Source organism: Lingula anatina, chromosome 1 (assembly GCF_051362555.1).
Source record: "Lingula anatina isolate TDL-2025a chromosome 1, LinAna3.0, whole genome shotgun sequence".
Taxonomy (NCBI): Eukaryota; Metazoa; Brachiopoda; class Lingulata; order Lingulida; family Lingulidae; genus Lingula; species Lingula anatina.
The window spans coordinates 8488381-8513821 of NC_141767.1; the positions used below are offsets into that span (position 1 = coordinate 8488381).

General features: G+C 35.0%; 2 protein-coding genes across 2 annotated transcripts; both read right to left on the reverse strand.

Moving 5' to 3' along the window:
- Positions 1-487: 487 nt before the first annotated feature.
- Positions 488-20539, reverse strand: LOC106181321 (uncharacterized). The gene is made up of 21 exons (XM_086999240.1): positions 20432-20539; positions 16958-17489; positions 15784-15946; positions 14055-14194; positions 13618-13772; positions 13013-13267; positions 12694-12792; positions 12198-12383; positions 9680-9943; positions 8911-9117; positions 8573-8734; positions 8127-8271; positions 7652-7809; positions 7220-7324; positions 6889-7035; positions 6250-6322; positions 4932-5105; positions 4571-4744; positions 4068-4246; positions 3571-3748; positions 488-3242 (listed from the first exon to the last, which is right to left on the reverse strand). Exons 2-21 carry the CDS (start codon positions 17430-17432, stop codon positions 2890-2892), a joined length of 3792 nt encoding a protein of 1263 aa, XP_086855366.1. The 5' UTR covers positions 17433-17489; positions 20432-20539; the 3' UTR covers positions 488-2889.
- An 881-nt stretch (positions 20540-21420) lies between these two features.
- On the reverse strand, positions 21421-25202 carry LOC106181318 (uncharacterized). The gene is made up of 4 exons (XM_013565660.2): positions 24939-25202; positions 23764-23972; positions 23349-23474; positions 21421-22964 (listed from the first exon to the last, which is right to left on the reverse strand). The coding sequence occupies exons 1-4, from the start codon at positions 25106-25108 to the stop codon at positions 21910-21912; spliced, it is 1560 nt and encodes a 519-aa protein (XP_013421114.2). The 5' UTR covers positions 25109-25202; the 3' UTR covers positions 21421-21909.
- Positions 25203-25441: the final 239 nt, after the last annotated feature.

Consider the following 25441-nt stretch of genomic DNA (forward strand, 5'->3'; position numbering starts at 1 on the left):
GTTGAGGGGGAGGATGTATTTCGTATTTTTGAGAATTTACATTATATCAATACCTCCGTATCAGTATTTCCACCCTTTCTACAAGAGACTGTATAAGAGTGTATATATTTCACGGACATAAACATCATCTTCGTGTTTCCACCTTTCCCAAAGAAAAACTTAAATTTTGTCAATTTTCCTTTGCAAACTTTACAAGAAAACGTAATTTTTAATAGTGCAAAAATGTCTTTAATTATGCTGACATCTACAGGTTACAATTATAAATTGGTTTACTGTATGATGCACTTAGTTTTTCACTTATTAAAGGCAAAATATTTACAACTGAAATGGATTATACTGATAATCATGATCCCCAGAAAAATTATGTAATATTGTCTTTTGGAAAGAAAGGTGAAAAGTATGAAGAACCACCAAGCAGTACAACATGTGCTAGTACTACTTCATATAGAATAAAGCATCCAAATGAAAATTTAATAAAATATGTTGATTGCCTTATATAAACGATTTATTCCCTCAATATATATATTTAGTTAACATATCTGTCACAGAAAAAATATATTTGTTTTGGATCCTCTTTAAATTTAAAGCAATTACAGTATAATATGCAAACATGTTAGTCACACAGTTACTCTCAATGTTCATAAATTGTGAAAAATGAAGTCACAGCTTAACAGGCAAAATATTATTAGTAATAAAGTATTAGAAACGGCAATTTCAAGTTTTTATTGTTATGCTGAACTTTGTGTTCAAACATGGTGTAACACACAGAATTCTTCTTTGCATACTTCCACTCTTACGTAATGATTTATGTTGTGATTTTTAAGGCTAATAACAGATCAATTCACATAAAATACTACAGCTGCACATAAAACAAATGTAATGCTGCCAACTCCAGATGGTCACTTGAACATCAATACACCATAAAAATACTCTTTCACAACTCTTCCTTTTAACTGCCACATTTCTTTTGTTTGCTTGTTTTTTGTATTTTTTTTTTTTAATGAAACATAATTGTCATACATTGTACATAACATTCATACTCATCAATACTGCCCAGCAGTTTGTTTTGATATGGCCTGTAGCATGCTAAAACACATCTACAACCAAAATCCTAATGTAACCATACTTTACCACTACCTTTAATAAATTATCCAAAATATCAGCTGGCATGAAGCACAAACACAACATCAAGAATGTCTGTATGCTCAGATCTTAACATCCTTTGGTCTAACTTTTAAATTTACGTGAATTTTAATAAATTTAATAAAAAAGCTATTTTTTATTAACCCTTTTTGCCACGAAAATTAAGCAGGTGCAAATTTAATTTCAAAGAAGGACAACCCACAACCTGTAGAATAACAATGACCAGCTTGAACACTGATCGGTTTTTGAACAAGGTCAAAAAGATCCGCATCCTTTCAAAATAAAGAAGTCCATTCTTTCAGTACAACTTAATTGTCAAGGGCACGAATGGCACAAAAATGAGAAAAACTCCAAAGGAACAGGATAAAAATACTATTAAAAATAAGTCTCATTAAATGGTAAAATTGTAATCTAATGGTGAAGAATTAAAACTTTCAGTAGAAAAACATTCACAGATGTACAATTCAAACATTCTGTTTCATCTACATCCTGCAATATTGCACATGAAAAAAAAAAAACACATGGGAACTTTTTTTTTCTCATCAAAATACACTTAAATTTTGTGAATGATTTTGTTCATCTCAGTCTTCAAGATAAAGACAAAAACTTGTTTGGTTAAGTTTTAAATGAATGGTTAAAAAGATGAATGTGGCATTGAAAAAAGATCGAAATTTCTTTTAATTTAGTATTTTGTTACAATAATTTGCCCCTCATGTTTCTCTCCTTTAAATGTTAATTTTAACATCATGCTTCTATTTTAAAAACTCAAATGAAAATGAGCTTATCTGAGCATCTGATCTGTCCTTCTCCCTCACTATTTAGCAGAAGATGAAGATTAACAGCAAACTTGATTAACAAGTACAAATCAAAAAACAATGTTGAAAGGAGTTTTGTCCTTATTCACTCGATTCATATTATGAAGTTTACAGCATAATTGCACCAGCTTTATTCTTGAATGATGCAGAAACCATAAAAAAAAATTATTCCATAACCTGCCAGAGGGATTAAACCATACCATGCATACAAAAGTTATTAATCTACATACAGTGTTTAGGATTTTATCCAATTAAGTTGAGGTCCCATACCTTTTCTTTTCTTTTTTTCTCTAAAAGAGAGGGGATAACTAGACCCTTTGAGCAAGTTATGATTGCTTTGTCAATTATTTTAACTATCTGTGGTGGCAATAGTTAATACTTAAAAAGTATCTCAAATACTCATTGTTTCTCATTGTTTCGGTCAATCACTCTAAGACCAAAGTTTCAAATTAATTTTTTCCAGGTCTATATTTAAAAGATTTTTTAAGTATTTTAAGCCACATAAGCAGAAGCAGGTAAGTAATGTAGGCTTTCCATAATTTCATCACAAGTTTCATTTTAATATCTGAAGAATAACTAACAAAATCAAAAAGCCAACAATCTACAAATATTCCAAGTTTCAAATGGTGCTATAACAACAGCAGATTTACAACCATTGGACTGGCACTAACAATAAACATGAAAGATTCAGTTTTAAGTATTACCCTTTATGGTCCCATAAGGTATAACAAGATTTTTACATACAAGGTTATACACAAATATTTCATATTTAACATCAGAATTTTGTTATTCTGTTTATAACTTCAGAATAACATGGACTAGCAAAACCCTGTAATATTTTATTGGCCAATTTGACACAGTACACAGTGTTTGGTCAAATATGTGATGTTGTCATGTTAACTGGCATACTGATAATGCTATAAACATGATATTACAATATCACACACACTGCACACTTATGCACATGGACTTGTTCTACAGTGTTCCTGTGTCTTGTCATGGGCTCAGCATTCTCATCATTCCTCAGGGCTGGCACCTGTAAACTGGCCCGCCTATTCCCCACATAGTACTCTTGTATTAATGGAGGCTCGGGCGTTAGACTGAAGTGAGATTCTGACCCCACGGTGCTCTGAGAGTTATGAGACTTGTCCGAGTTGGTTTTGACTGAGGATGCTCGCACCTTGGGTAGTACAGGTGTGCTAAACCTGGACACCTGCTGTATGATCTCACTGTACCTGTCCTCCAGGTCGGCATGGACACCTGAGCCGCCATGACCGCCCACCTCTGGAAACGGAAGGGTGATTTATTGCATCAATACTGGAGAGACTTTATCAGTAAAGTAATTTATTGTTCTTTAATATCACCCTTGCTTTGAATACGTATCATTATATCATCTATGTTCTTCATATACAAAAATCACTTACTGCTGAAATATTACTATGCTAAACTATTTTTTATTTATTTTAAGAAATTCAATTTAAAACATTATTGCAGGCATTATGAATGCTCTTCAATGAAGGCAAAAATCAATAAAGTCATGCCTGCACTGGTAATCTCTATCAAATGTTCTGCATGAAAAAGAAATTGAAAAATCCAAAAATAAAAAAATTACCCTTCATGTTGATGTAGACTAGCTGTGAGAACATGAGTGCCATTCCTCCCGGAGGAGGCCAGGGCACCTTGTCAAACATGACAGGAATGATGGGTTTCCTGAGCACGTCTCCCAGACTTAGCTCCCTGTTACACAGGTGGGACACAATGTACTTGGGTGTAACACAGGCAATTATTACCTGGGGAAAAGAAAACATTGGAATCAATTGAATTCTTAACTCAGTGTCATGTTGGTACAAAGTACCTGAGAAAAAACATTTGTACATGCATGGAACTAGACATGCTTCAGTAACCAAATGCATTTACATTTTTTATCTGAGGTGGTAACTAAGTGAAAATGTTATACGTATAAACTTTTAACTGCTATGCTATACATTATCACATGTCAAATTTGCATATAAAAATTGCTTTAAAATGAAAAGACTGCTATAATCTCCTCTCCATATATTATACAATGTAAACACTGTACACCAAAAAACATGAAATACAAAAGCGTACTTTGGCACTTCTGATTCCTTCATCAATCTTGGCATTGAGTTGGTCACCACCTCCCATCTGACCAATGTCCATCCAGCAATGATAGCCACTCTTCTCCAACCTGTCCCTCATCAGTTTCACCTCGTCCTGGATGTCCCACTGGTAGCTGATAAATATCTGCGGTGGGTCCACATCTGCCTCTGCAATAGCATATTCACTTACATTTATATAACATTACAATGGCCAAGTTTCATATTATAAAACAGACACTGTGACAGAAGCTCCTTCTCCTTATTTATAATTACGATTAATATATTGGGACTAAATATTTGAATCAATATAAAAGTAAGAGTGGCTGTATCTTAAATGCATTCATATGTATGTGTGTACATATGGGGATACAAGTTTGTGTCCATGTATAAGTGTACCCATGCTACACACACACACACACACACACACACACACACACACACACACGCAGAGAGAGAGAGAGAGAGAGAGAGAGAGAGTGAGCGAGTTCTCACCTTGCCCTTTCAATATAATGTCCACCACATCATCACAGTGCATCTGTTCCAGGTAAGTGACCAGCATGTCAACAGATAGGGCTGTGTTCCCACTGCTTATGATCCAGTCAGTCAGCAGGGAAAGGGCAGGGTTCAAGTCATTGTTGAACATTTCTATCTTGTTCTTCTTGTAACCTGGCAAAAAATAAATCAATGGCTAAAATAAATGTACATTTTACATTTAACTGTACCTGGATAAGGCCCTACATAATTTCTGTAATTAATAACTAGCAGCTGCAGTCATTTCTTGACTTTCTTCAGGTTATTTCCAGATATTGTACAGAGAATATATAAACAGAGATCAAATGACTGTATCCAATACCTAATCTTTTAGCCAAGGCAGTCCAGTCTCTTCCCTCTGATCCTCCATTGAGCAATTTTGCAGCACCTTTGACCCATGAAGGCAGCTCGCTTCCCTTCTGCACCTCTAGGTTGTGGATATAAGTGAGGCCCCCCTCCTCTGTGATACTCTCTGGGAGGATAGGCCCTTCTTTCACTGCAATAAATAGTGGAGCAATATTAATCAGAGAAAATTATAATCAGATGTGTTGTGCATTAAGAATGAAACAACTTTTTCTACAAATAAAAGGTAATACTGAAAATGTTGTAAACTGCGAATAATTTGATGTGTTTCATGTCTACCAAAATAGCCTCATTTGCCGAGAAAGAGACTATGTTCTCTTGGAGCAAAATGAAACCTAACACAATGTACTTTCTTTCTTTCTTTCTTTCTTTCTTTAGCATCATTTGTATTAATTGTTATCATTATATCAAATTGGCTTGCATTAAATACCAATGTGGCCTTGTGGAATACATAACAACATCCATCATTCCCACAAAGATTTACCCTCATTGCATTCCATTACTTTGTTTATCAGCTTCATGTAGATTCATTTCTATATGTTAAAAGCCACAAGATGAGCACTAATATTACAAGGATTCATGCAAGATCATTCCTCAATGGAGAACCTATTAGACAGATGATCAATACTCAGAGGGAATAATAGATGTCAGCTTCTTCTTTGAAAATAACCTTGAGTTTCAGAGCTAATGAGAATCATTTTGTAAATTCCAAAATATTTCTGCTAACAAGAACAGATCTTAAATAAAACTGATGTTATCAACTATCTGCTGCTCATAGCAACAACTGTATATAATTTACAGTAGCTTTATGTACATTGTATTAATAACAGATACCATGCTTTAGGCTTACATAAAGGAAGTATTGCAAACAGCAGTCAACTCAACATATGGACAGGTTTTTTGAGATCTTGGTTTTATGAGATAGCAGGTAGCATATTAAAATTATTCACTCAGGTAATTTGACAGATTTGTTTATACAAGTGAAACAATTTATATGAGAATAACAACACATTTTGCCCAACCATAAATTTTTTTACTTGACCATCACAGGTGTTATGGCTGGGTTATATTCAATACATGGGCAATGGGACAAATAATTATATAAAAACTTACAATTGAATGACCCAGAAAACAATGCATTTGCTATTGGTTTTGTAAACTTAAATAAACTAGCCATGGTAATAGTCAGATGTTAGAGGCAAATAACTAGTTCTTGTCCAGTTACCAAGATCGTCTGAAGCCCAAGGTTCTGAAGAGAAGATTAACTGAAAGCTTACCAATGCGTGTTGGACTAGGAAACCACTTTCTGTATTGATTAGTTTTGATTCTGCGATGATCACAGCACACAATCTAAAACAAAAGAGAAATCAGTCCATTATCTGCAGCTGTCAGACGTCATTTGTGAACGCTTAAATAAACTGAATCTTACAAAATGCATGTGAGGCTTCAAATTTACTGATATCAACAGGATATGATCAACTATTCTTTGAAAAAGTCATGCAACAAGTTTCTTTTAATTGATTCAGACAATCAAAAATTTATACACTGCACCCTCAAATATGTCCTCTAAATTTTTTTGCTTCTATACCATCAGTAATCATTGTCATGTAAATATTTTGATAACGTGTCAAGTAATAATGTTATGTATACATAAGCATATTACAAAATTCATAATGCTCTTAACAACAAACACATTTTCAGGTGTGACAGAGTAACTAATAACATTGGGTGTGACCCAGAAAGCCAACATACATAAAACTTAAGAGTAAAGAGATTTTGTGTTAATGATGTTATTTAAATGTGAATAACACCTGTAAATAAAGACTTTCATAGGCATGATGAGTAGAATAAACTTACTAAAGTTGTATGGGTGGACAACTGAAATGTAGCTTTGCTTTGAGTGTTAATGTGCTTACTTTATTGGACAGGCACTCATCCAGGTTTAGAAAGTGTTGCACTTTCTGTTTCTTTTCGCAGTGACATTCTACTACTGCTTTGTATGAAATTCTTTTCATCCACATTTCCCGAAGGTCTGATAATGAGGAGTCCAGAAAATTCCGAACCTAAAAGAAATGAAAAGTCTTAAATTATCTTTCATTTAACTCTCAACTACAAAACAATTTTTAAGTAGCACATTCCCAATGAAAAACATCTGATCAACATCTTTAAACTTCAACCTGTTAAAAACATTGATTATCAAACTGGACCGGCCTTTTAATCCTGAAGATACTAAGCACCATGTGTTACCTTGGCTGTAGCTGTGATATCTGGTGCAGGAAGTGCCTTTTCTCCCTGTGTTCCAAGTGAAGACACATCTGAATCTTCCAGCTCTGCCACTCTCAGAACACAAACCTGCAACATATTCCGTTTGTTACAATTTTTGGATTTACCAGAAAAACAAGTATTGTCATACATATCCTAAAAACTTTGGTAGCTTCTCAAAAACATTTGTCTTAATGAAAAAAGAAAAAATTTAAAAATTAAATGAAAGTGAATCATATTTAAACCTGTGTTACATAGTAGAAAGAGCTGTAACCACACAGTAATGAAAGTGAAATTTTCCAAAATCATTCCATCAATCTAATCCACAATGATAAACTGTATCAATATACATTTGCTCTTCATGGAAAACCTAAGTTGTACACTATCAAGAAAAGCAGGTGACAACAGATTCTGTACCTTTATCCTTGCCACCAGCATGGGTTCCATCTCCAGTAGGAAGTCATGCTCACTGTCTAGATAGAAGCGGGCCTTCCTGTAATACAGCTTGGGCATGATTCCTCCACACTCCTGGCACCAGCGAGAGGCTCGCGTTAACAGACGGTGGAACAAACCATCTGAAACAAAGAAAATTATTGTTTGATTGAAAAAACAAGAAGGCAAGAAGAAATGTAGGGAAAACTTAATGTTACGCTGGTAAAAAGAAATAAATTAATCAAAGTGCACACCTTTTGGTTAACATAGCCAGCAAAATATATCTCTATGTACAACTGCTTGCAATTGGGAGCAAAAAAAATGTTATAGAAGCCAATCTTTTCAAAATTATCACTTTGTTAATTCATAGCAATATCATTCTAAAATATTTTTTATCTTAAACTCATGAACAATTCAAAACCAGAATGTGGATATGAAGATTCCAAATCATTCAGCTTACCAGGTAAAAATCCATTGAAATCTAGGTAGAACACAACATCTTTTTCTTTTACAGTGAAAAGATTGTCTGAGCCTATAGGACACTTTTTGAGTAATGAAGGCACGTAATATACTTCTGGAGGGTTTGCCGAATTTTCTTGGCTTTGCTGAAATATGAGAAAAGAATGATTAAAATTTACTGATGTGATAATACAGTTGCCTTCTCGCTTGGGAGTAAGTTAGTAAATGAAGCTAATCCTAGGCACCTATATTATCATAAGTGTCCCCAAGGGTCGGATGGAGGCTGTGTTCTTCACTGTCTTCTACACTGACAGGCCCCTTAATTTTTTCAGTCGGAAGATGGTCAAAAATGGAGGATGGATCCAAAAGGATAATTTGGAACTCTGTCACAAAATATATAGCTGCACAACATGTTATAGATAAATTTCAAAATGTCAGGATACTCACATGTTTTGGAGGAAGACATGGGCAAATGAGGTCAAACTTTTCCATGAGTCCCAGTAAGGCAGGTTTCTGGTCCAGATAATCCTTCCACATGTGATCTATTAGTCTTCCCTCCAGCACTCCATCATGCTCTAGTCTGTTCCAGGAATCCACATACACGCCCCACTGAAACAGAGCAATGAAATATGTCTATACAAGACCTCTGTTACTTGGTCATATCCTTTTTTTTCAAAGAATTCACAACTGTCTGTACCACACACTGCAAATCTATTGTTTTTCATCTCCCCTCAAAATTTATCACATATTCTTTGGCAAATATACAACAGAACCAGCTCTCCTACCTGTTCCTTCTTCTCCACCACTGTGATGACCCTCTTGAACATATCAATGAGCCACTGTGGCTTCAGTATCACTGTGTTTCTCAGGGTGTTGTCCAGTGTGGCCATTTCACCGTAGTATATGATAACACCAAGATCATGGTGGAACTCCAGCACTGTCTTCAGCTCACTGTCACTGGTGATCCCTGCATCACTGGCCACCTCACGGATCTGTAATTATTGTTAGATTTCTGTTATTTTGTCTTTTTAATTATGGTTGGCAATATTTTCATATGCTATAACGTGTTTCATAAAAAGGTTTTTTTTTTTTTGCAAACCAATTACATTGCATGTTATGACATGTACTAAATGAAAAGAACATAAAGCATATATTCACTGACATATAAAACTGACTAGGAACCATATATTGTGTTCTAGTATTCCAATGCTATAAATCTAAGCTACAAAACTCCATATATCAAACAGACTCTAACATATTAGCATTATGTGAAAAGAAAATAAAGCATATATTCACTGACATATAAAACTGACTAGGAACCATATATTGTGTTCTAGTATTCCGATGCTATAAATCTAAGCTACAAAACTCCATATATCAAACAGACTCTAACATAATGCTAATACCACTCTAAGCTAAATAAAACATTTTCTAATGAGAAATAAAATGCTCCAGATACAAAGGTGCCCCTCCCCTCATCTCCATAACAACCTCATCAATCTTCTCCCATTTGATGAAACTTTTATCAATCAATTAACTGGTGCCAACTCTAACCTGCTCCAGAGTAACAAAATTGGTCCCCTGCTCCACCAACTTTTCCACCAGTTGTTCAAACTTCAGCCATTTGATTGGCATTTGTTCTCCCATGTAGGGCTCCCTACTGGCCACTTCTTCTATGTACTGTCTGAGCTGGATTAGCTGCTCATCCTTCTGCCCTTCAGGAAGGTTGTTCTCCACGGCAAATGTAAGATTCACAACATGTCTCTGGTATGATTTGTTCATGAGGATTTCACGTATTCTCTTGAACTTCTCCTCCACCTGTAAAGAGCAGAAAACAGGAATTTTGAGTCAGTAAAAAGAGTTCATAGTGTAGTCCTTGTCACATTCTTTGCAATGTGCTTGATTCTAAAGAAGCGAAAAGCAAATAACAGGTTCCCGTGAAATAAATCACCCGGAAACACAAAACCCATCACTTACCTAGATGAAAAGCAGAGCCACACAATAAAGAACTAAGCAAATTAACCAGGATGGCATTTATCTGGAATCCATACATCTCCCTAACATACCTGAGGTCTAAATGTCATCATCTAGCATGTATTTCTCAAGACAACAGACTGAGAATATATTTTACATTCATTAATGATAATATCTGACTTTCATACCTCCTTCAGATTTTCAGTATTTAATTTTTTCAAGTTATCATCTTTTTAAACACTATAAGCAATTTTTCCCCACGTTGTTGATGGCTCATTAACATCACATTTTTTTTTTGCAAATCAATCATATCAAATTGCAGAGCATATAATTGATGAAAGTAAAATACCAATCATTATTTCATGAACAAATTACTAGTATATCAGATTTAAGAGATTTTAACAAAAAAACAAACTTTTTAGGAAAAAACCAGCGACTAACTTTGAAATTAACAAGGCAGCAAAGCTGTCAAATGCACAGACAAAAAACAGGAAATAACTATGCACAAAATAGGCTACTGTCAGTTCTGATGCAAAAGTACATTATGTTAAACTGCAAATTCAACATCAAATTTTAATTATGCTCAACAGGTAATACCAATGTAAGTAAAATGTGTAACAGGCATAAGGCTTCAGGCCCATGGGAGTTCAAGTTCACACTTTGAAAATGTATAACTTCCAGAAAAAGAAGCCAATTAGACTCCTTTTCCAACTCGGGCTGCATTTTAGTCCTGTATTTCTTTTTTAAAAGTTTGGCAATCATAAGTAACATGGTTTTCCCATAATGGTCGTCATGGCAACAGCACCCAAAATTGTGTTTTCTTCTATTCTAAATAGTTTTTTTCAAATTTTGATGCAATATTACATAATGTTTTACAGCATAATGAACATCAATTTTTAATAATAAAATATTAGTATTATGGATATTCAGAAAATGTGACTAGCAAAGGTCTTCAGGTCCATGGAACTTCAAAGTCACTACTTGAAAATGCCAAAATGTAAACAAGACAGCACTGTTCTGAAATGTTTTTTTTTTCCATTTTTAACAATTTTTAACATAAAACAAAATTAACAGTTTACTGCCATTTTTATATGATCAACTAAGAAAATTGATGAGATGGGAAAAATATCAATAGAGCAGTGTTAAATGTCCAATTTCTTCCATTCTGATATTCTGAACATAGTGATTTATTGAATCTGACAAACTGCAATGATATGAGTTTATTTCCATTTTTGAAACTTTATTACACAATACACGATAACAAGTTTACCATCATTTTTATAAAATCAACTAACAATGTTGTAAAGATGCAGGAAATGTCCAAAAAACACTTTTACGTATCTTATTAATTAAATAATGAAACTATTAACATGCCTAAGAATTGAATCTGAGGAAATGTGAACCAAGACAGCACTGTTCTGACATGGGTTTATTTCCATTTTTAACACTTTTTTTAACATAAAACAAAATAAACAGTTTACTGCAATTTTTATATGATCAACTAAGAAAATTGATGAGATGGGAAAAATATCAATAGAATAGTGTTAAATGTCCAATTTCCTCCTTTCTGAGATTCTGAACATAGTGAATGATTGAATCTGACATCTGTGTCTGTACATAAAAATGGATTCATTAACCATTGGTAAGTATGGGAAAATTGTTGTTTACTCCAGGAAAATTATTTTTTGGCCGAAACGAAGAGTTATTATTGCTTTGGAGTACACAAACTTGATAAAAGGAAAACTGTTTTATCACAAAGCCTATATAAACAAGCCATGAAATAGTCACAAACATATCTGGTATAAAATGGAGCAATTAGAAGTTGACTTTTTTTGCAATTAATGAACCATAAAACACAAGAGATAAATATGCGTATTGGTACCCCTAAATTCTTACGGTGATCAAACAACTGCCACAGCAGGACAATATTTAAAAACCACGTCTTCGCAGGCAATAGGTTTACAAAAATATACAATTTATTCTATTCTGTAAATGAACTCTGATTTAAAAGCTTCATTAACGACATTGTACCTTCATTGAATCTAAAAACCAACACCTTTTTATAGCAAATAGGATATAAGAAGCCATATATACTGACCAATTTTTGCCTCTCCTCTGGATTGTCACTTAGGCTATCTCGGTGGGTTCCTACTATAAGTATAGGTGGCGACAGCGTCATGTTATCCACACTGTTTCTGGTATTCTGGGCAGCGTGGGCATGAATAGAACTCATCCAAAAGTCCATGTAGTCTAGATTAGACAGCTCATTTTCCGCACCCTGAGACTGAAAAAATTAATAACAAGCATTATTTCTGTGCATCCTACACTTTCATTATACTAGTGCAATACAATAGATTTCAGTGAACAGTTGTTAGCAGCTGTGACCGCATGTAAATCAGAGATCAGGAAAATGAGAAAAACAAACTCATTACTATGTTGTTCACAGTAAATTCACAATGACTGAGTGACACTTCAAGCATTTTGTGTTAACCAAGGAAGCAATCATACTGATAGACAACTCTCACTCCAGGGTTCTTGAATAGCATTGCAGACAGATCAATATGAATATAAGGTCAGTAAACTTTGCTACGCACCTGCTCTTCCTCTCCTTCTACAACCATTTTAGCAGGTGCATCCAGATCTAAACACAGGTTGAACACAATCACATACACTGCTCTTGAGGACAGAAAAACCTGGAAAGTACAAGTACCAAGATAAAAATTCACCTCTCCTCTTATACTTCATCAAGTAACCATTCCATAAATACATTTCATCATAAACACTTAGGACAAAAAAAAAACACTTTATCTCAATCTGTCTTGTAATGAAAAATACATTTGGCAGAAAATATTAAATCCCATTGACTAGAAATATCATTCTGGAATAAGCTTGAAACAATATCCTAACACTTACCTGATGCGTTGTGTAGTAAACAGCCTGACCAGCAAAGTCCCATATGTTGAGAATAATATTCTTGCCAGCAGTACTGGGGGTGTTTGCTGTAGGTGCTGTGGACTGGTTAGTTTGTTTCTCCTTCCACTTCTCCTGTACTAACTGTACCACTCTCTCTGGCATCTCCTTCAACAGCTCTTCCTGCAAGGAGAAGTCTCCTCCCCCTGTGCCTGGACTGTTGCCACTACTGGCAGGACCAGAGTTTTTACTTTTACGCTGTAAGAGATTTTCTGTCTATAAACACATTTGGCAGACGGCAATTTTTTTGCTTTATCTATACACCAAATATGTGGCTTTTCTATTCCTTCAATTTTTTTTCACTTCAAGTTTACATGGCTAATGATCTTCCTCCTCAAAAAAACTTTATACCAAGTACAATGTTAATTTCACCCCTGAAAAATACTCAATCATCACAACATTCTTCTGAATCTATAAACTTCATCAGCTACACTGAACTTACTCTATAGACCCTCTATACTCCCTTGACCATCATAAGGTATAATACAAAATTCAGTGCACTCAACATACCCACACTTTGACATTATGAATATTTATTTCATATTTACCCTTTCCCCTCTTGACTCTGGACGAAGCTTGTTGTTTCGTTTATTGTCTGATTGACTTGCTTTTTCATTACTGTCCTTTTCTCTTTGTTTTTTCTTGTACAACAGTTCTTGAACTATATTAGTTGCCAAGGCCTGGTAATATTCTTCTTCTAGATCTGAAAATAGATTTGCAAGATTTCACCTCTTTTCTCTATCTTTTAATTTTTTGGTAAATAATTATGAGTGTTAATTCAACTTCATTCTTTTATTTCAATTATCAATTTATTTACTTATTCAATGCTTTTAAAAAAATATCAAAACAAGCAAATGCTGGAATATTTTACGAGTATGTCAGATATCCTAGATACAATGTACCATGACAAAAACACCCTAAACACCCTTGACCTCACCTTATGCACTGTAGAATATAGTATACCCTAGTGACAATTAAAACATACCATGTGCCTTTTCTCCCCCCTGCTCCAGTTCCTCTTTGCCTCCTTTAATCGCCAGTTGCCATGACTTCCTATCACGTAAGTTAAAACTACAGGAAGCAGATAGGTCGATGCCGTCAGTGCTCTGTTCACTAGTGTCATGTCTGAAAATTGTGATATTAATGAACATAATCCAGCTCTGTAATGTGTTTTAGTAATTGTTCTAGGGAATGCTTCACGGGGTTAAAGATGGAAATAATATAAATTGTAAAAATATCCACTGCTTAAAGTAAATGCTTGTGAATTTTTCATCTACACAAATCGGTGATTTGGTCAAATGTGAACTAGCTATTCAATCATCAAAGGGACCTTTCAATTGTATACAGATCTAGAAGAGACAAAAATAGTTGCCCCATGACATTAAATTGATTTGAATATTGGAGTGGAGGAATAAAACATCACAGTGCCTTCAATGACTTAGTACTGATTAAGATCAGAGTCAGATGGGAATAGCACAATGTTAGCTAGTTTGTGTGGCAGACATTGATTCCAGGTAAATTTAACTGGCCTTTGACTTAAAACTTTCAATCAAACACACTGCAGCCTGCACTTATGTACATATACAGCTCTATTAAGCTACTAGTAACACCTCCAGCAAGCTTTCTTACATAACACTTAGGTACACACAACGAAGATATCAGGATGGAATCCAAACGCATTAATTTTATTAATGAAATTCTACAAAGTTCTTTCTTAAACCAAGAACTTGTTTTGCTGGGAACCAAAGGATTACACAGATTCAGTCATATTGACATTAATATCCAGAACAATTTTATTAAATGCCAACTGTCTCCTACACAGTGGTATTTAGGTACCAAATACAAAGCTATATTTCCTTTATGTTCCCCGGACTGAAATATGGATCTCAAAAAATTCAATTTGATTAAACAGCTAGAGTAAACTTATGCAAAAGAAATTTCTTTAATCTAACCCTTTCCATAATGAATCTTTTAGAATGTAAAAAGTAATTATTTTAAATAAAGAATTGTTTAAACACTGAACAATGGTGCAAGTGTTCTTGGTAGGAAAAATAATAAGATAATGAGACTGTGCACAGACAGAATATGACAGTTTAATTTTTTTCTGGAATATATCCATAGTCATTAGTTTAGCATCTCCATCCATTATCCAGGAGAACATTTATCACTGTACCTGGTAAACTAATGTGTGACATTAATCGATAAAAGTACATAGTAGTAACATGCGGCCTACTGAATGCTATCATTACATATGTCAGGTACCTAGGAATTGTGCCATTCAGATACCCAATTTAACTACTAGTATATCCTGTTTACTAAAACAAAATCAAATTAAAACAGTAGCAATGGCAGATATTTTGGGGAAGTAACAACAATTTACCAAAATCTCCTATTTGGCACCAGTGTTAGGATTTTCAATTTTCAAACTGACTGCCAGAGAAATAACTTTCTTAAAACTTTTTTTTTCTTCTTAGAACTGACAAGTTGAAAGAAAGACATTGATGACATTGACAAACTATATTTATAAATAAATCTATATTCATTCTTTTTCCTAAGAGTGACAGTTAATGTGACAACTGAAACTCATCTTTATGTAACATTCAAAGTAATACCATTATTCCATGAAATAGAAAAGAAAAGAAAAACATTCTATAAAGCTTAAGAGAAAAAATCCCTGCCTGAAACTTAAAGAGCAGAATAATCATGAAACCTACCTCTGTCCAATCAAAGCTTTCTTTAAGCTTGTTTTTCCTACTCCATCTCTTCCTAAAAGCATCAGTCTGGTTCTAAACAATGGCTGTGTTCCAGATTCTGAGGCTTTCTGAAAGGCTTGCATGGCATCAGGGCCTCTGGCAATGATCTCCACAGGAGTTTCATCTGAAATCATGCCAAAATCTACTCAATGCTGACCCTCTGGCTCTACATTTTCATACCACACTTCACAATAAAAAAAATGGAGTTATGAGATAATTCATAGCTAAAAAAGCACTGTCTATCCTTGCCTCATAAATAACAAGGGTGGGGAGGGGAGGGGAGCATGAGATTTTTATGTGACAATTCTATCAATAAATACAATTTGGAAACAGGAATATAATTATTATCATTAAATTATCATCAATATTGTTACAACAGAATTCTGGGCTACTGTATTTTTCTTGACCTCATGAAATCATTAAAATGTGAACATTTCAATCATGTAAGTATTTCTTTTTCAGCATGAGATCATTTCAAAACAGCACCATATGTTTCATAGCAATCTTGCAAAAGAATAGCTGCTTATCTTTTCTTGTTATGGTGTATAAAAGTCTATTCCATTCAAGCAATTATATAAACATAATAAGTAATAACAAGGACATTCTGTAAATAAGAGGAGCATTAATCCATTTTCCCTTTTAAAACAGTATCATATCTCAATAAAATAATAATTTCACTGAAGCAACATCTTGTGAAAAAAAGTCAAGAAAAGGAAAAGCCTAATTCCCCTTACTGTCAGGCTATAACACCTGTGCATAAAACAACACCACTAAGCTACTGTATGTATATCCCATGAAACACGACTTACAATCATGAGTACAGGTATAAAGGTTTTATTATCAATAATTCAGGAATCCTATGCTGTATAAAATCAATATCATCAGTAAACAGCATAATGCCCAGGATCGATTTCTGAAACCCCTAAGTTGTGACACAAATTAATTCACTAGTATTGTGAGAGCTGCATAAAGCACAGAATGACAATCAGTTCAGTTGAATATAATGGTGGCCTCAGAGCAAGAAACTTCAGGTTGATATTTTAGCATACAAACATTACAGAATGTTACATGTTGCTATACTTTGCACTTTTTTCCTAGTCTTTTCTTTGTTTTCCTTATAAATTGTATACTGTACCTGGAGTGATGAACTTGACAGAGTCCGTGTTCCCATAGATGTCAAATACAACCCAAAGAGGTATATTTGTGGGCAAGGCATTAAGCAGCACTCCACGATGTTCATTATTGACAAAATAATGCAACTGCCCCTCTTCATTGATGTAAAATGTAATGTGGTTGCCATTCTTGGCATACTGTTCACTAACTCCCCTTGCCCAGTAGCCTGGTTTATTTGTCAGATCTGGACATACATAACGAGGAAGGGAAGCGGGATTCAGTTTTGCTGGGTCATTCGAGGTCAGGCCTATCCGTATCGCCCCACTCCATTCAGACCTGTGTGACACTTCAATGCAGAGTTTTTCGTTGATCTTAACTGGTTGGGAACTAAAGGCAATTCCATTGCAGAAGTGTTCCTTTCTGGTGGCCACAGTCTGGTCTTCTGAAAGCACCACGGCCGTGCCATGGATACGGTGAAAGCGGGGCTTGATGTGCATCCTTCTATCCTTAGATCTTCATTTTCTTAAGGCAGCCCATCTCCATAAGAATTTAATCTGAGTAAAAGAAAAAAAAAGAACTGTATGTGACAAGGCAATTCATTATGATTTAATCACTTGCAATGAGGAATCCAACATATCAGAACTTCTATAAATTAAAGACTTCCTCTATTGAACTCCGTTCACAAAGTCAAGCCACGATGAAGCTACAGGATGGTATTATAATTTATTACTTTGAAATGTGCTAAAAATATAATCCTTGGCAAAATGTTGCGAAGAAGTATTAGCAGACATATTCAGTTTCCTGAATATAATACTGGTAAGTACAAGTCATTTCAAAGATAACATAAAAGCATCGTTTACTATCTATTACAATTGGTGAGATTAACTACCGGTCTTGAGGCAATTAACCAGAGAATTTGGCATCTTACTAGTTCAAAAAAAAGGTACTTCTCAAAGTTAATACTTTAACCAGTATAATGGGAATGTTGGTGATTGTTTGAGAGTATTTTTCCAATACCAATAACAATACCCATTACAAATCCCAACTAGTAAAATTTGATTCCAACTTGTAGTTTTCTGAAGTCATCAAGTGCAGCCACGAAAACAATGGTGACAAAAATTAATCAATTATTTGGTTCAAAGATTCAATCGTACAAACACACTTATTGAGGTTGTAACCTATGTTGTCACCCTCTACGAAAAATTAATGTCACAAAAACAGGCACTGGTCAGGGGCGGATCCAGAGCTATATACTGACAGTCTTCCAAATTATCTTTGTTGATTCATCCTCCAATTTTGACCGTCTTCCAACATGAAAAATTGGATACCCGTCAATGTAAACTTGAAAATCTGACCGTCTTCTGGAAGACCCAGAAGACGGCCTAAATCCGCCCCTGCTGGTAAATATAACGTCTGATGTTTGACCACATTTTACTTTCAACTGAACAAACAAGACAATTTCAGACTATGTATACACCTCTAAGTGCATTTGTGTATATATATACAGTAAAAAGCAGGTAAGGCCAGGTTACATATAAGTCTCAGGTTACAGGTTGTTCATAATTGCTTGACCTGGCATATACCTTATGATACTATGACACTAATCTGTAGCTTAGCAAAACCCATCAAACTTAAAGGTATACAATTGAAAAGGTCTCCAAGTAATTTTTTTTTCTATTTAGAATTACATACCTGCAAAGCTGCACATTTTTCCCCATTTAGACCTTACTAAGGATAAAAAATCCATCAAATAAAAGTGCCATATACAAATATTTCCTTCTGATACGTATAGTTAGACAGGGTGGGAAACACTTACAACTAAACCGTTTAACACAAATGGCATAAAACATTAAATGTAAGTACAGGGATAGGTCTAGCAATGTCCCGTAAATAAGAGAAAATAACTTTTTTTCCAAGGATAATTTGTTTCGGCAGAAAAATCCAAGAAAGGATACTTCAAACTCTCTTAAATTTTTAATGTTAAGTTTTCAACCCCATTCTTTGAGAAAAAAAGCCAAAGGGACACATGTTAGAATTCAGTAAATTTTACTGACATTTGTTTATAAATACATTCTCAGGAACTATGACAACATGTGAAACCAAGTAAAAATACTTTCCTTCTTGGCAAAGCTGGGCCTGGTGTTCATTATTAAGACCAATTTAAATCAAACTAAAATACATACATTCTTATAAAAGAAATGGGTTAACAAAGTAATATTCGATGAAAACAAATGTCCTATGGCTTCTATGAATTTATGGTGGACATCTAGTAACATGATCAAAAAAAATTAAAAAGTGCTGGTGTTCTATATATTCATGATGTACTAATATACTCATCATATCTTTGTCACGACAGGACCCCTTTTTGATTTCACACTAGTTAATAGCTTCACTAGAGCCTTCACATCTTCAAAATTAATATCATCAAAATTTGTTGACCTACATCTGTCAAGTTTTTTGGTCTTGCTTCTGGCACAACAACACTTAAAGGGAAAGCACTGGTACAACAACACAAAAAAGTAAGTTCACGTACCACCTTTCATTATAACAACCAGGTTCTTTTTTTTTTCTTACACAATATTTTATTCTAATATACACATGTCAAAAGAAGTGAGTAATTTTTTTAATTTAGGTTATTTTGGGTCACTTTTAAAGTGATAAAAAATTCTGAACAGGGAAAGACTTCATTGAAAAATTTCAGCTAGAAACTGGTAAACTTTGACTTCTGATAAATGAGTGTATTCCAATTAAATGAAATACTAGGTACCCCTGTTTTAAACCAAGGCAGACATGACTAACATTCAGACTAATACTTACCAGATTTAAGTTGACTGCCATGGCCTGTATTGGACCAAATTTTTGACATGATTTTATTGTGTTTCTTAGATATGTATATACACAACTAAAGTAAACATCACAACACTGCAACCCCTTTGATCAGCTGATGTTTTTTGAGGTCATGCCACTCTTTGGTTCACAAAATTGAAACCTGCCAAGCCATTTTACTCTTTTTTAAAATGACAGCACACCAGACAAGTGTCAAGTGTCAGACAAGTGTATGCAAGATTCATAATCACATATATGTTGTAAGATCATAATCAACAATGTGGCAATGGCAGTGGGAGGAGCTGGATAAGTTGTTTGTCTAAGCAACTTAGGTAGCCGCAAATTGTCAAACTTCAAAGTCAAAATGAATAGACAAAATTTGGACAAGTGTTTACATATCATTACTGCTATATTTGAGACATGATATTACGCCATTTAACTATGAAAATGAAATAACTAATACCAATGCTACTAGTACTGCCAAACTATTGAATCTCATACATGCATATTATCTGGGGTAATCCAACAGACAATGTAGTACGGCATTTATTCTTTCTAATCATATAATGTACCGATCTCAACATATTGTAAAATGGTTCACATACAGCGTTAACACGCAAATGAAAGTAAGAAAAACATCCAAACTTAGAAATGAGCTTGGTTGACTTACCTGTTGAGCCACTAAAGGTTAAATAAAAACACATTTCGTGGTAACTATTTAGCCAACAGTCCTCCATGTTGTTGATATTAGTTTCGCTCCCGCGCACTTGTAACAGCGCAGGGTCGCTTAGGTTCACTTTAGAAACTGATTGTGTTAGATGAGAGTTAATGCAATTTGACAATTCTTCATGTGAAGTGTATAATTGCCGTTTTATTTTACATACATATTTCTTTGAAGAAAAACGATGTGTTGCTTTGCAATTTTAGACCCTTGTATAAATTTTCGTATATATGACTTCGTGCCGCACAGTGTCCTTTGTAAAAAAAGTGAAAGTGTTAAAAGAGGCTTTTTTGTGCAAAAAAGTAGGAGCTGGCATACGAGAGATGGAGGGAGGGGGCTACTGCAGTACATCGCGCAAAACACTGTGGTTTGCCTGCTTGAATTATTTTTTCACTGTCCTCAAGAGAAATGAATGAAGATGCATTTTTCCTCTGGTGAATATGAATCCCCTTTATCATCATCTAATCTAATGCGATTACTAGTTAATGGATCACTTGTGTTCCATAAATCCCATTCTACTGCATCAGGACTTGGATTTTACAGGTCAAATAAATTAATAACCTGGCTTTCATAGCCTTCCTCTATTTTTTTCACTCTCTAAAAACAACGGTACAGTTTTTATGATTTTTTGAAAACCAATGTAGGGTGTGGGACTATTAACCCTCTCAATCCCCCTTGGTACATGTACTGAGTATATATAATCAAAGGTTCGTCTACTCAGTCATAAAATATGTACATCACTTAGCAGGGATGATACCAGTCCTCACTGAAAAAGTAGGAAAATTGGCAGGGGTTTCAGGGTACACAAATCACAAGAAAGACCCAAATGACCCTGAAAAAGTCTCATCAGTGACTAAATCTCATCAAATGTTTCTACAACAAAGTTATATACATTGCATAATTTCTGCCTGGTCCCAAGCAACTACAACTCCTCTTAATTTAAGCAAAAATATTTTATTAAACCAAACAAATACTGAATATATGGCACAATAATTAGTTGAAGCAACTTCCAATAACAAATTCTCATCAAAACAAACATTAAAGAGAGGTATGTTAGAACCTTTTGCCCATGGCAATAAACACATTAACACTCAACATCTTTACATGTAAAGTACAAACTTAATGTGCTTCTTTCAACACAATGTACACTGGCATTAAAGTTTGCCAAACAATTCCATACAAATAACACAGAATATTGCTTTTTAAGAAAATTTAATGGAATGTGCTTTGGGCATGAAATGAGCATGCAGAGCTAGGGAGCCACTTTTACATGGCAAACAGATAAAAGAGCCAAACACAAATCAAACTCTGAATACCAAACAGGCTCTACCTACATCTGCCCATCATGTAGTAAAGAATGTCAATTACAAGTGTTTTTCATTAGAAGTTGAAACACCAAACTTAAACAGTTGTTTCACACTTTGATCTCAATCTTTTTTCACATTAGGTTTAAAAGCAACGATATGTATATTCATAGTCTCCGGCACTGGCACTGGATCATTGGGGATGAAACCAGCCTTCTTCAACAGCTCCATTGGTACCTCCATACCCATGGTGATTCCATGCCCCTCATGAGGGTTATAGAATCTTGGCTGGTTTTCCTCAACAGCAGACACTTCTTTAGAGTTGGCTTCAGCTGATTCTTCTTTCTTGGCATCGTCATGTCCAGTCTCCTTTTTGCCCTTGTGTGCATCAGCTGCCCCATGACTGCCTTTGTGACCCTTTGCATGAGACTCCACGTGCTTGTGAGGATCATGACTTTTGTCTCCATGGCTAACTCTACGTGCTTTACCATGACCAGTCCCAGTGGCATCATGGCTTTTATCAACATGGCCTTGTGTTTCACCTCCATGGCTGCCCCTGCGGCCTGCAACATGGCCAGCCCCAGCTGAATCATGTTGCTCATCATGACTCTTTACATCTGCTCCATGGCTTCCTCTCCTACCTTTGGCATGGGTGGCAGCATCATGTTTAGGTGCAACATGCCCATGACCATGAGCTTTCTTGTGCCCTACAGTGTGACCATGCCCATGTGCATGACCATGTCCATGACCATGCCCATGGCCATGATCCATTCCAGTGGAAATCAGCTTGAAGGCATAGAGTGGTATAGCTGTCCACTTCCCAATGTTATCTTGCAGCTCATTGTGGATGTTGGAATCAAAGATGGAAAATATACCACCAGGCTTGAGGGCTTTATACACCCCGGTCATCATTTTCATGGGATCCTCCAGATGATGGACTGCATTGGTAACAGTGCAGTAGTCCAGATACTCTATCCAAACTGCTGGCAAGTTTTCTGCACTGCCTGTTTGAAAGCTGGCATTCTTTAAGCCCATTGTTTCTGCTTGTTTTCTTCCAGGAGCCAGGATCTCATCTGTCAAGTCGATACCAATCACTTTACTTTTTGGATACATCTTTGCAAGCATGTTGACATAGTTGCCTGATCCACACCCCAAGTCACACACCTTGATGCCTTTTTCTGAAGGAGTGAATAAATTATGCACATCAATTGTCAGAAAAAAATAAAGGGAAGTGATTTTTATCTCAATATGTCATATACAAGGGACTTTATGTCCCTCTGCTCTTTGTGCTTTTTGTGATATAAAATTACTGCCACTGCCATTATGCAACAGAAAAGTGCAAAAGAAAATGTTCAAAATTTCACTTGGCATAAACTTTCACATGCTGTGTCATTACATATACTCTATTAAGTCAACAAATGTGCTTTATATCGACAATGAACAGACTATTTTACTATAATGAGGGATAAATTGTATAACAGGAATTACAGCCTGCATGAGGTAAGAAACTATTGGATTTTGTTTGCATTGGGGAAGAACGACTGTTGCAATAAAAATCTCACCAAGCTTTGTCTTCAAACCAGGCACCTGTGCAATAATTTCTCTCAAGAAACTTGGAGAATATTTCTTGTTGTTCTCCATTTCATAATGACTAAAGAATTGCTTCATTTGCTCATGCTTTATTCCCCCTGAAAATGAAAGAAATCTTAAAATCATTACTATAAAATCATAGAATTAGGGTAGTTGCAAAGAATTCTAAGAAGGAGCACAGACCAACCTTCACACCAATTCCACACATTTTCATACAAAATCAAAATACTTATTTCTATCTCAATCTTCCAAAAGAATGATTTTTTTCCATTATATTAATTTTGACATCAGGTAAGGAAATGGTATGTTGCTATTTTAAATAACAGTCACACTTATTAACATATTTGGCAAAATTGCTAGAATTAAAAAATATTTAATTTTCTTTACCTTTTGAATCCTTTTTGAATCCTTTCACTATATCGCCACTGCATGCGGCATACATAGAGAGCAGTTTGGTCGTACCGCCTAAATTGGCCTCCGTTGATTTTAAGGACTGCACTCTGTGTTTAGGCAAGAAAAAGAGGGTGTCACCTTCATGCAGCACCATATCAACAATCTTTGCTGTTACCATCAAATGAAGCCATGCCCTGATAAACCTGAACAAAACAATGACAATTACAATGAATATATGTAAACACATTGCTCACATGCAGATAGATGATTTACAAAATGCTAAAAAAAAGTATAGTGGTGGCAATAAAATCATTCTTTATAAACAAATCTGCATTAACCTGCTTAACAATGTTATACAAGTTATGAACTATTCTGCATGCTTAACTAGAAGATACAACATTATTAGTTATTTTTTATCTACTATTTTATCCACAATTTACAGCAAAAATAAAGTGCATTCTTTTTTCTTGTTACATTTTCCTAATATCCCAATGCACATACTTCAAAGTGATGATTATGCTTTTGAGCATCAAGTAGTATTGTATCAAAATTGACAAAAACCCTATTTTGTACACTATCATAGTTATTTCTGCTTAATAAACATTATATATCACCCAAAAACAATATAGAGACCTGTGCATTTCAAATGCTGAAGTATCAAAACATAAAATTGAATGAATTTGAAGTTGTATTCTATTTTTTAAAAAACATGTGTCTAGAAAAAAAATCCATGGCTGTCCTAATTTTACACAGATCTACATTTAATTTTTATCATGTCTGTACTTTATGTAATAAAGTAATTTACAAATTGCATTCCAATATATTTTGTTGTGATTCAGTCTTGGTAAATTATATATGACGTAAGAATATTTATAATTTATTTTTTATTTTTAAACTGTAACTCAAGGGGCTTTGTGCCTGGCTAATACTACACTAAACATGTAAATATTTGAAGAGCATGCCCGTGACCTCATTTGCACCTCCGTATTGGGTCTGTACATAAAAAAGTGCTGCCTTGTTAATCTTACTTTAGTAGCACGCAAATTCACCATAAAGGACTGAAGATCATGAAGATGCAACATATAAGTACTTTGCGTCAGTTTTCGGTCTGACATGCTTAGTTTACATGTGAGGCCGAAAACTTAGTAAAATAAGTATAACTAGCTTACTCTTCTTTGCAATCGGATGCATCAGCTATCTCTTGTGAGGTTTTCGGTTGATCAAATTTCCCCAAGATATCAAACAGCTTCAGCTCGTAACCCACAGCGATAAAGATACTGGTGTGGCCGTTTGATATCAAGGATCCAAGATTCTCCCTGAAAGATTCAGCTGTTTCCATTTTTAAAGATTTTGTGCAACTGTTTACCGGCTGGTTTAGTCTGGTGTACGAGTTCAAGGCCAGCACCGTGTTTACCTCCTCGCTGTAGTAAACATATCGATTTTGTCACATCGAGGCTAAAGCGCTGTTTGACCACGGTTAGCCTAGTTTTTTATCAAGATAAGAACCACCCACCTTTCCCTACATAAAATTTTATGACATTATTCCCGCGTGTGTCTGCCATGTGCCTTGTTACACCATTTTTAATATTTTTTCTGTTTTTGTTTGTCCTATCCCCTGCAGGCCCGTAGCCAGGGGGGGGGGGGGTTCGGGGGGTTCGAGAGGACCGCCCCT